Source organism: Euleptes europaea, chromosome 3, assembly GCF_029931775.1.
Source record: "Euleptes europaea isolate rEulEur1 chromosome 3, rEulEur1.hap1, whole genome shotgun sequence".
In the NCBI taxonomy this organism is placed as follows: Eukaryota; Metazoa; Chordata; class Lepidosauria; order Squamata; family Sphaerodactylidae; genus Euleptes; species Euleptes europaea.
Window position 1 is genome coordinate 88836253 of NC_079314.1, and position 12388 is coordinate 88848640.

At 42.2% G+C, this 12388-nt stretch overlaps 1 protein-coding gene across 1 annotated transcript in view; it reads right to left on the reverse strand.

The window, feature by feature from the left end:
• Positions 1-1878: 1878 nt before the first annotated feature.
• Positions 1879-12388, reverse strand: part of ACO2 (aconitase 2) — a 29947-nt gene continuing 19437 nt past the window's right edge. The window contains exons 7-18 of the mRNA XM_056846003.1: positions 11963-12067; positions 10946-11037; positions 10447-10552; positions 9571-9728; positions 9395-9468; positions 8509-8620; positions 7777-7899; positions 7184-7339; positions 5339-5530; positions 4232-4364; positions 3036-3157; positions 1879-2366 (exon numbers count right to left, since the gene is read on the reverse strand). Of these exons, the coding sequence (XP_056701981.1) occupies positions 2229-2366; positions 3036-3157; positions 4232-4364; positions 5339-5530; positions 7184-7339; positions 7777-7899; positions 8509-8620; positions 9395-9468; positions 9571-9728; positions 10447-10552; positions 10946-11037; positions 11963-12067 (1511 nt within the window). The 3' untranslated portion in view covers positions 1879-2228. The remainder of the gene's footprint in view (positions 2367-3035; positions 3158-4231; positions 4365-5338; positions 5531-7183; positions 7340-7776; positions 7900-8508; positions 8621-9394; positions 9469-9570; positions 9729-10446; positions 10553-10945; positions 11038-11962; positions 12068-12388) is intronic.

Below are 12388 nucleotides of genomic sequence, written 5' to 3' on the forward strand. Positions count from 1 at the left end.
GCAGAAGTCTCTCACACCACCTACTATCCAATTCTTTTAAATGGAAATGCCAAACAGATGCTCTGCCTCTGTTCTCCCCCACCCCCTTTCCTAATAACTGGGATCAGAATCCTTGAAGCCAGCCTGGAACCTTTGCTAGTTCAAAATGCAGCCACTTGACTCTCCACAGGGAAGATCTGCTTCCATCCTGTGCCAGTTTTAAAGCAGCTCCACTGGCTTGGTATTGGCTTTTGGACTCAGTTCAAAGTGTTGGTACCTACCTTTACAGCCCTTCACAACCAGGAATATCTGAAGAATCACCTCTGCCCATAACTCCCTTGCACAGATCAAAATTTGGTAATTGGGGATGGCATGCCTGGCTACTAATCCTTTTGCGTACTTTTCCTATGCTGTGGAACAACCTCACACTAAGGCCCGTACCACCATTACTAGCAGTTGCAGAGGATGTTTATGTATATGTATATATTAAATCAAGCCTGAACTCTCCCTAGAAGCTACAATTACTAAACTGAGGCTGTCATACTTTGGTCACACTATGAGAAGACAACAGTCACTGGGAAAAGACAATAACGACAGGAAAAATTGAAGGCAGCAGGAAAAATCGAGATCCAACATGAAATGGATTGATTCTATAAAGGAAGCTACAGCCCAGTTTGCAGGACCTGAGCAAGGATGAAATACTGTTTTTGAAGACATTAATTCATTGGGTCACCCATAAGTCAGAGGCAACTTGACAGCGCTTAACACACATATGTATGTAGTCTACCGTTTTCTGTGTTTGTGTCCTGGCAGATTTTATACAATATGTTTGGAGCATGTTTTCAGCCACTAACGTGGTTTAGAAGGAAAGGCAAGATATATTTAAGACATACTAACAGTGGTTCTTGTCTTTTCCCTCCTGACACTGACAGCAGCTCAACAGAATATTCTTTCTGCCTACCCCATGTCACAAATACAATGTTCGATAAGCCCAAGATAGCTCTGAATGTTAACTATTTAATAATGTTTTATGTGCTGTATTTGGACAAGATCCAGAGGGTTAGAGAAACATACCTATAAACCTTTTAATTTGTTACTAAAATTTAACTTTTATTAACGATTGTCATCTGGTTTTATAGTGTTTTTTTTTTTTTGTAACAACCATTGGCCATATGCAATAAAAACTAAACTGGATCAACATGCTAGTGTGGTGTAGTGGTTAAGAGCAGTGGACTCTAATCTGCAGAACCGGGTTTGATTCCCCACTCCTCCACATGAGCGGCAGAGGCTAATCTGTTGAACAGGGTTGGTTTCCCCACTCCTACACATGAAGCTAGCTGGGTGACCTTGGGCCAGTCATAGTTCTCTCTGAACTCTTTCAGCCCCACCTATCTCACAGGTGTATGTTGTGGGGAAAAGAAGGAAAGGAGATTGTAAACTGGTTTGGTTCTCCTTAAAAGGTAGAGAAAGTCAGAATATAAAAACCAACCCTTCTTGTATATTCTGGCTACAATTTCTCTTACATTGTTCACTCTTTTTCAAAAAAAGTTGAATAGATTGGGAACTTCTGGAAAATGGGTAACAGGACAGAGGTTAAAGAGAGGAACAGGGCCTGGGATCTCTGGTCAATAGCAGTAGAACCCTCTAGCATCAGCACACACCCCTCCCAATCAGTCTTCAATTTAACACTGTAACACAACCAAGAGTTCACATCAAACCGTTTGGACAAATTTATATCAAGAAGAAAGAATCTTACAGTTCCCCATGAACTGACTGATTTTACAGAGGCCATAGCCTGGGACCTATGCCACATTTACTTCTAGATTCTTGAACAATGGTTTTTACAGAAACAAGCTGCAGGAAATTGAGCAGAATGCTAGTAGAAGCATTGAGACTAGATGTGTCAGTCACAATCTTTATTTTGTTTTTTCACAAAACATTCTTCTTCATCCATTAGCAATCAATGAAATGATTGGGCAGAAAAATCATTGTGTAGGTAATTAAATATAAATAGTAAGTAATATGGGACATCTGAAATGCATCAAACACAATGTAGGGAGCTATGGAAGCCAGAACCTGATAACGCCAAAAGGAAAAAAAAACTCTTATCAGTGTCAGCAAGTCAGTACTGTAACAAAAAGGAAGCTAAGGTTACATTTGATCAGACATTTATTCCCAATAAGAGTTGCAGAATTGCACTTTCATGAAGACAGCCATCAAGTCCACTGGATGTGCGTGTTTGTGGGGGTTCAGTGTTGTTGCAGCTCTTTCATTCTGTTAAGTGCGCTACCGGCTTTAAACCACTCAATCTGGCTCTCATTGAAGGTGTGGTTCAGCATGATTGTTTCTTGGCTCCCATTAGGATGCTTGATGATGCATTTCAAGGGCTATTGGTGAGGGGAAAAGAGGGAAGACAAATCTAGCTTTTGCATTACAATCTGGTCCATTAATCAGTAATCCATCAACTTTGTGTAATGAACCTGGTCTAAAAGTCTTCTACTGAACAAATTAATATGTTGATAAGAGGTGGGATAAAAAAATAAAGCAACTTCCTTTTGACTCAAGTAATTCTCAGTTTAAGAGCCCCACCAGTTCCCTCGCCCATTTGTACTGAAGAATGTATCTCCCTAGCTAGGAGTCATGGTAGAGTGAAATAGGAGTCCCTTCTCCCCCCAAAAAAACTAAAATTCTTTGCCAAGGATCCCTAAATATATTTTAAATTACACACACAACTACCTGTGTAATACAAGTGCAAACAGTTCATGGGAGGACACAGAAACCAAACAATGGAACTCAGAGTTGGTTAAAATGCAGAAGCCCAAACAACGGCATTCTGCTAAAAGGTTTCTGACATTGCTGCTTTATAGAGTGGCTCTCAGAACTAGAAAGGCTAGAAAATTGCTTTTTATAAACATTCTCTGAACACTAAGGTGCAGAATTTAGGGTTTTTTTATTTCAGAAACTATCCAAGTATCTAAAGGGGAATCTCAATACAGCAGCCACTACAAAAGAACAGTAGAAAGCAAGGCATCCTAGTGAGAAACTGTGCTCATTACCTTTCCAGGAGCAAAATTTTTCAGACCTACGATGCTCAGCTTGTCCACAGGATGGATCTTGTCATAGTCGGCAGGATCAGCAAATGTTAATGGCAGGAGGCCTTGCTTCTTCAGGTTGGTTTCTGTTATGAATGCCAGGTTAAATGGTCATCAGAATGTTTAAGACACACTTCAGCCAACTTGTGAGGAATAGCTGAACTTCATTTTTTTTTGGGGTGGTGGTGGTTGTAAAACAACAGAAACTTGTCTCCTAAAGCACTGTCAGATAACCAAGCCAGCACATGTTTAAACAAGCTCTCTGAATGAAGAAGCTAAAAGGAAGAAAATCTCTTCCCATCCTAAAGGTAAAGGTCCCCTGTGCAAGCACCGGGTCATTCTTGACCCATGGGGTGATGTCACATCCCGACATTTTCTAGGCAGACTTTGTTTACAGGGTGGTTTGCCAGTGGTTTCCCCAGTCATCTTCCCTTTACCCCCAGCAAGCTGGGTACTCATTTTACTGACCTCGGAAGGATGGAAGGCTGAGTCAACCTTGAGCCAGCTACCTGAACCCGACTTCCGTCGGGATCAAACTCTCAGGTCGTGAGCAAAGCTTTGGACTGCAGTACTGCAGCTTACCACTCTGCGCCATGGGGCTTCCTGTCCTACTCACAAGTTATTTAAGATTCTGGACAGTTAACTAGTTTGCCTACTGTATCCTCTGCCTTGAGCATGCATCCAAGTTGGAAAAACTGACAGGTACACAATATTTTGTTACTATACTGTACACGATACTCTAAACAATATTTTGTTAGGAAACAATGAAAGCTTGAAGGCTGTGGACTATAGTCCAATGAGTATACATCAGAATAAGGGTCTTCGGTGCATATGGGCAATCCCTTATATTTTGGTTTTGGTTTATTGGCAAAGTGAAATGTTCTCAGTTTTCTATTGTAGCTGAGAATGTACACACAGTGGCAACCCAGTAAGCAGATAACATTAGAACAGCAATACTGTTAAATTTCTATGCAGGAGACTGCAAGAGATAGAAACAGAGCATCACTGCCTTGGGAACAGCTATTGGTTTAAAAATGGGTCAGGGCAGAAACACAGTTCTCCTATAAAGGACAAACATTACCTAGTAAATCTTTAGATTTATAGGGGGGAAAACCCCTGAAGCCTCACCCAGCTTTCTGGCTGTACAAAAACAGTCTCACCATGAATTCTTGCAAAGCTCTTGACTATGATGGCTCTTCCTCCTAGATGCCGTGGTTCCAACGCTGCATGCTCTCGACTCGAGCCTTCACCGTAGTTTTCATCCCCAACAACCACCCACTGAACGCCTTGAGACTGTAAGCAAACCAATGCAGAATACTTCAATACTCATGAGATGGAAGCTAGTCATAGGGCTTGTTAACTTCATCTCCCTGATTCACAGCCCTTTGAAGAAAAAGTTCACCACATGAGAAGCCATTTGAGGGCAACCAGAGGCTGAGTCTGGAAGTGGAGCTGAGTCTCTTTGTGGGAAAAACAGGGGCTGAAAGTACTTCCTTAATGTTGCAGTGACTGAGAAATGAGGAGACGTCTCAATGGCTAAGAAGTAATTCCTCCCCCCATCCCGAAGACCCTGCCACCTTATTATGATGGGTTAATGAAAATTAAATATTTTCCTTTTTAGGGCCAAACCAAATGTGACAGCAGCCATGGGGCCAACCTGTGGCCACTGATGCTATTTTAGAGGAGAATTTAGCCATTTAAAAACTGCTGCAAGGGCCCCATCATCAAGCCCACAGCATGGCAAAAACAGTCTATCTTGTCTCCCCCATTCTGTGCCTTTTAGAGTGCCAAAACAGCCCCCCTTTTAGAGTGCCAAAACAGTCTAGTATGTGCTCATGTTGAATGGACCTTGGACATTTTTTTAATTTAAATGAGCGCTGAGCGAATAGGGGAACTACAGTCATGTATATGTCTGGGCTATCAGCAACAAGCACTGAATAATTTCCTGATAGTGTCTGGGAACTACCAGCAGTTTTCTCCACCTTCAGCATGGGATTTGACTGCAGAACCGGAGACGATCCCTAGCAGAGCCACTAGCTTCATAGTAGCATCTAGTGGCTGGAAGTAAAAGTGCTGCTTCAACCAACATACATGTCCAAACAGTTGGGCAGGTGCTGCAAAATTGAAAGCAGGATTCTCACATACTGTTTCACTGAACAGTCTTGAGAAAGTAGCAGTATTGCCAGTAGTGAGGGCAAGTCCTACCAAAAGACCACAAACCCATAAATCTTTGCTGCTTACAGTCTCAAGCAATACAGAAGTCTTACCTTGTAGTAACGGGCTGTGTCGGGAACAGGCCCAAACTCCTGGGTTAATGCATTCCTCACCGAGTTAGCCTTGTCATTTTCAGTGTTTACAGCTCCAATCAGCAGGTTGTTTGAGATATTGTCCAGGTGGCCTCGGAATTTGAGCCAAGGACCAGCTGCTGAAATGTGGTCAGTGGTACATTTTCCTTTCACCTAGAAAGCAAACAGGCACAAAAAGGAGTCATGTGACACTCCCAAGTACTTTTCATCCTCAGTGGCACTATGAACAACATTAACTGGATGCTTCTGAAGGAAGCTAACATTCTGGACAGTCTGGGCTAAGCTTCAGGTAAAGATAGATCTCTGCCTGCAATCTAGCCAGAAACACTGACAATTCTATTCCACTGTTTAGCAGACATAAACACACCAGGATATACCTTCTGTCCTCAACAAGCATCCTTATCAAAAAATGTGCAGATATCTATATGGTTGCAATTGTGTTTCAAATAACTAACCAATTTAGGTGGCATCTTCCTGCCCTACACATTTACAAAAGAAAGCTTGAGATGTGTATTTTCTTCCAGGCTGAAAAGCAAGCAACAGAAATTTCAGCAGTTGACTTCTTCACTCTACAACAGCCTCTCTGTATCCTGGATTCCATAACATTTCCTTTCATCTCCCCCGCCCCCAATTAATTATTTCTGAGTGATGTGTCCTTGCTCCAGATGCAACAGTTTCCCAGAATTGGGGAGTGGGGTAGAACTTAACCTCCCCAGCAGAAATTTCTTATGGTGGTGCCTTGGTTCCACTGAGGTGCTGATTTCAAAGAAATTGGCACCCCCCTCTTGCCTTAAAGCTAAACACTCAAGTGTCAATTGTGATTTGAAATTCCTATAACAAGGTTTGGTTGGTAAAGCTGCAATAACCTTCCCTGGAAAATCTAGATATGGCCTCAGTTATCCATACCCCAGAAATATTCAAGTTAGATTACTGCAGTGTGCTGCTGATGACACTGTTGCAAATTAGGCTGAGTTGAGCAGGAGAATGCATCAATGTATCAAATTCTCAATGTGGCTGAATCTGTGGATACTTAAATTTAGAGACTGGAACCATGAACAGACAAAACAAATATTTCTACAAACCCATAAAAAGCCCTAGGTTTGCAGAAAAATCTAGAAAAAATACACTGGGGGTTAATTCCCCCAAATTGAAGCAGCACTCATAGCTTTAATTAGCTAATACCCTCTCTACAGCTAGCAGTGTAGTGTGTGAAGTTTCAGAGTAGGATCTGTGAAACTCAGACCTGAATAATATTTTTGTTCTGGATACAATTCAACATACTAACTTTGACCTATAAGCTCTAAAGAAGCCTCAGACAAAATTTTCTGAGGGATAGTTTGCTCTCATATGAATTTTCCCAACTGTTAAAACCTTCATAGGTCTGCTCTGGGTGTTCCTACCTTCTGAAACTAGGTGAGAAGATAACAGAGATGGGCCCTTTCTGTGGTGATGCCACATTTGTGCATCCCTTTCCCCTTACCTGTCCCTCCTGGTTAATGGTTTTTGGAAAGCCGCTAAACACAATTTTACTTAACCAGGGTTTGCTACTCCATTTGATAAGAGATCTGTTACTACCTACTTTTACTGGCTTTTCCAATGCACAGTTGTGCTCTATTATACTAAAGTTTTACTGTTTTTACAAACCAGCCTGAGAACTTGAATCAAAATGCAGGGAATATTTATATTTAAAACTTATATTACATTTTACTTATTTACAATTTGTACGTTTGTCAATAACAAAAACCCATCAACTGTAAAGGAAGCATAGCCATTTGCGATCCTAGTGGGTCTCCCACCAGTGCTGACCTTGATGAGGATCAGCAAATCTTCCAAATCTTTGCCATCCCATTTATCAAAAGGCTCAAGAAGCTGCAAGCGCTGGCTAGTAGGGCTCACATCCACATGCTGGTTGCTGCCATCCTTAGGAGGGTATTGATAAGTGTCTTGTCCTGGATCGAAATCCTGTAGGAAAGTAGGATTCAGAGATTACTGTGCTAAGAAGAAAATATTATCCAGAATGGAAAAGGAAAATTAAAATTACTCAAGCAAGGCCTCATGTGTGTTGCAGAAGCACAAAGGAAAGCACCCCCAGAGTCTGTTCTCTGCCATTAATGGCTCTGACGAACTTTTGATCACTTTATCTCATTCCTTTATTTTCCTCCCCCAACCTTTTTGCCTCTATCCCACTGAAGTACACCACCATCCCTGTCCGGAGCAAATACAACCAATGTTCTGTAAGGCACCTTAGCGCATTCTATTATTTAGATCAGCCATGTAAGCAGTCAGTTACACTGAACTGTTTTTAACACTGAACTGTTTTTAACAATCACTGTTGGATAATATTCCCATTCTTCATCCCCAGCTGGTAGGAAGCTAGAAAAAAAAAACAGCAAGATTACCAGTTTGGGCAGCTCATCAGCATCAGGTGCCTCAAGTTTGAACTTCTTGCCATCAGCTCCTGTCAGGAAGTCCACCTCTGGATTGAACTTCAGAGTGCCAGCAAGAGACAGTGCTGTGACTATCTGGAAACAAAAAAAAAATCCACTATGGATAAACATATTCCCATCACCCTATATACCTCCCTATATTTTTCTCTCAATAACGTCTTTTCTAGTTTTACCATGATCTAGAACACAAGCTAAATCACACTGGAGCAGAAAAACACCTGCAGTGAAAAGCCTGATTTTAGCATGAAGTGGAAAAAAAAGGAACATCTGCCTGATTTAGGTCAGGCAGTAAATCTTTTATAGTGTTTGGTTACAGTTTTATCCCGCCTTTCCTCCCGAGAGCTCAGGTTGTCATTACAACTGGCCTATGAGGTAAATTAGAATTGGCTGGCCCAAGGACACTCACTGTACTCTGCAGGAGGGGTTTGGACCCTGTTCCTCCCAGTTTCAGTCCAACACTTGCCAGCTGGTTCTAGCTCCTTGATTTCTAGGGAGTAGCTACTTGCAATCTAATTTCAGAGACTTGCGGCCCAAAGATTTGTTGACTAGTGTCTGTGTCCAGGGAAACAATTTCACACCGCACAAGGTTTCGCAAGTTGGGTCTCCATATTTCCCACAGAAATCACAGCAGGACCAATTAGGAACCCCATTCTCCTTGCAGCACAAGCCTGACACATGCCCTACCTCTGGAGATGTCACAAAGGCATGTGTCTCTGGGTTGGCATCATTGCGACCAGTGAAGTTCCTGTTGTAGGATGTAACAATTGTATTCTTTTCTCCCTTTTTGATATCTTTCCTGCAGAGACAGAGAAATGGCTATACGCTTGTCAAAACTAACTATATGCTCCCTCAGGCTACAAGTGGTAAGATGTGAAGCTGAGGAGGGCCTGTGGCTCAGAAGTAGAGCATCTGGCTTGGCTTGCAGAAGGCACAGGCCTCTTCCGTTAAAAGGATCAGGTGGCAGATGATGTGAAGGGCTGTGACCTGAGACTGTGAAGAGCCACTGCCAGTCAGAGTAGACAATACTGACCTTAATATGACTCAGTGTCAGGCACCTTCATGGGTTCCAAGTGTCCCACTGCCACAAACAAGAACTGTGATGGGCCTGTAATTGATAAAACTCTTTTCCTCTGTAGCCTAGAAGAGTTTTCTGGCTGAAATGGCTAGTCAAAAATATGAATCAAATTTCTTTGAAGGGCTTTTAGCAAGCCAGAGAAAAAATATTCCTAAAGTAAACTAAGCAATCTGCATCCATATCTTCCAATTTACAGAGCTGCTTTCCGAATTTACAGTGTTAAACACATTGACAAAAACCTCGGTTAAAAAGTCAAGGACCACCATGTCATTACAGGTGATCTACCTTGATGGTTAAATATTTAGAAAAATGGCAGGCACACAAACAGTGCTCCCTCTCGCCAGTTAGTTTGGGACTTTCAAGCACTTTTTTTCTTGCACTGGAATCAATTTATGTGTTTCATTTCCCATTTTTAGAAGAAAGGGGTGGGTGCATACCTTGTCATAAAAAACAATTTTAGTAACATAGCAACCTGCCCCCCATTTTCAATCTTACCTGTCCCACTGGCCTATGCATGGCCCACACGCATTGGCAAGAACAATTCCACCAACATCACGCAGGATTTTTGCCTGAGGTGGAAAACAGACATGACTAACAGAAAAGCAACCAGTGGCCCGCATCCCAACAAAAAAAGGCACGTCATGATAAAGCACAATTGTGAAAATACTCACATAACCATCCCTTTCAATGGTGGCTCGGATCTGCTCTGAACCAGGCGTGATGGTGAACTGAGACTTGCACTTAACCCCATGAGCTAATGCTTGTTTTGCCACTGCAGCAGACCGACCCATGTCCTCGTAGCTTGAATTAGTGCAGCTACCAATCAGACCTGTGCAGGTTAAGAACAAAGTGTCCAATATAGTACTCTTCAATGTTTAGGCCTAATTCCTGCTCTGGCAGAAGTATAACATAGGTACAAGAAGTATAACATGGGGAGGGGCCGTGGCTCAGTGGCAGAGCATCTGCTTGGCATGCGAAAGGTCCCAGGGTCAATCCCCGGCATCTCCCGTTAAAGTGATTAGGCAAGTAGGTGATGTGAAAGATCTCTGCCTGAGACCTGGAGAGCCGCTGCCGGTCTGAGTAGACAATACTGACTCCGATGGACCAGTGGTCTGATTCAGTATAAGGCAGCTTCATGTGTTCATATGTTTTCTAGGCTGAGAAGAGCTAGCAAAAACACATGGTATTTTTAATCTCAAGCACTGCAGAGCAACCAACACTGAAGCAAAACCTACCCATGTTTCATTGTACCAACATGGGACTAGAAAAGCTTAAACACATTCCTTAGGGAAGAGAAGAACAAGAGTCATGCCAGGAGTGAAGAATGCAATGCTCTCCAGGAACAGGTCTGTCACCATGAGCTTAAGAAGCTTTTCATGTTGTAGACCAAGGAAACCCAACTGCATCCATATGACCTCCTAGTTACACAGTACACTTGGATCCACAAAGCATTCTTCCCAGTTGAAGCAGTGATTCCTCTGCCTGAAGAGAAAATTACTTCGAACTAGAAGCTGCAAAATACTCTGCAATAGGGAAATGCTACATACCAACTCTGATATCCACCGGCCAGCCCTTCTGTTGTGCCACAGTGCCAATCTCATCTACAGTGTGTGCCAAGTCTGGAGTGAAAGGCCCATTGATAAGAGGCTTCAGCTTCAGGAGGGAAAAATCCCATTAGTGATTTCAGATTTCTGTCACTTTATAAAGAGCATAACTTCCATAGAAATTCATCATTATTATGCAGCACAGCTATCTCCGTTGCAAGGAGAAACCCAGACCTAACGAGTGTACTGACAAGCCTGGTGGAAGGACATTTAGGAGCAGGATGAATTCAAGCTGACAAACCCTTTCCATTTGGACTGGATTGTTTTTAAACTGCTAGACACACAGTTATAACAAAAACATTCACATATTTGACAAGAACAATGCTGTCTTCCTGCTGAACTACATAAGCACAATGAATACAGTACTGTGCCAAACACACCCTAGTTAGGACCCTACCCCATCTTTCACACCAAATTATTAATCCAGAGAGTGGTCTCTCACCTCATCAAGGTTAATTTCAATCAGCTGGTCATAAGAGCAGCCAGGATCAGGCTTTAAATATTCTTGGAATTCATCTGCCAAATTAGCAATCTCTGAAATTAGAAAGGAAAGGAATCTGAAGTCAACATGAGAACCCGTGACAGTCATTCTTTATAAAGAGCCACACCCATGCTGGAATTTCTAAACATGTGTTATTCTAAACCCTAAATATACTTTGGAAGATCAATCCAAAAATAAAAAGCAATCCAAGCCTTGTTGGAGATCACCCCCATATATTTTCATTACCTTTATTCAGAGCAACTCTAGAATGATAAATTTAAATCGACAAAGACATTAATTCTACTACATAATCTTAACACAGCACACCTCAAGTTTGGCACTGCCACATCATTTTGAAAGCTAGTGATAGGTACAACTTGATGCTGCCTCTTACCACTTTTACTGACTTACCACCTCTTTTGACTTAGAGGATTGAATATATAGGGAGACACCCCTTGGAGATCAATTTCATCCCCAAGAGATAAACCACTTGTGAAGTTGCAAGTTTCCTTTGGTTAGGAGACAAAAGACTAAGTCTAATTAGTGCCTTCCAACCCCCTCTTCAAATGTTTAGTCTTTCTGTATGTGTGAATCATTCATACAGAAATGGAAACAAAAAACAAGGCAGCCTCACAAGATCAGCTCGTTGCATTGCAGCAGCTTGTAAAGCAGGACATCCCAGCATGCTCCAAAAGCTCTACTGAAAAACGTATATAGTGACACAAAGCAAAGCACTGGATGCTGCCATGCCACAGGTGAAGGCTTCTCCTGAATGTTTTTGATAGCAAGTCAGCACCAAGGACTGAAGAAGCAAAGTTCCTTTAAGTGGACCGTCCAGGGGAATATCTCTCTTCCTCGGGGAAGACGACAGCTGTGCAATAACAGTCCCAGTTTCTCTAACCTCTGTCTCAGACAGTGGGAGGCGATCATTAGCCTTCCACATGATTCCACCCCTTGACTTGCCCCACAAATTCTTACCAGCCCGTCCAGTCTTGGCCAAATATGTCTTCATCCGGTGATTGTAAGGGAAGATAGAAGTGGTGGCACCAATCTCTGCTCCCATATTGCAGATAGTTGCCATTCCTGGAAGTTGCAGAAAAAGATCCATATCACAAGTGAGACAAGAACCCAAAGCATCAAAGCCATTCAAAAGCTGCTTTATTGCCATCTTTAAGTCCATTATTTAGCTTACAAGTCTAGAACACACATTTTGGCTAGTTAAATAGATATAAATATAACTAAGAAACTTCTGCAAGCTACATGTATGAAGCTACATGTATGAAACTCTTCCTTCCCACAACACTACTGCTGTCTTCACCAAGCAGAAAATAAATAGCCATATTACACAACCCTTTGGGGAGGGTTCATGGATCAGTGGTGGAGCATCTGCTTGGCATGCAAAAG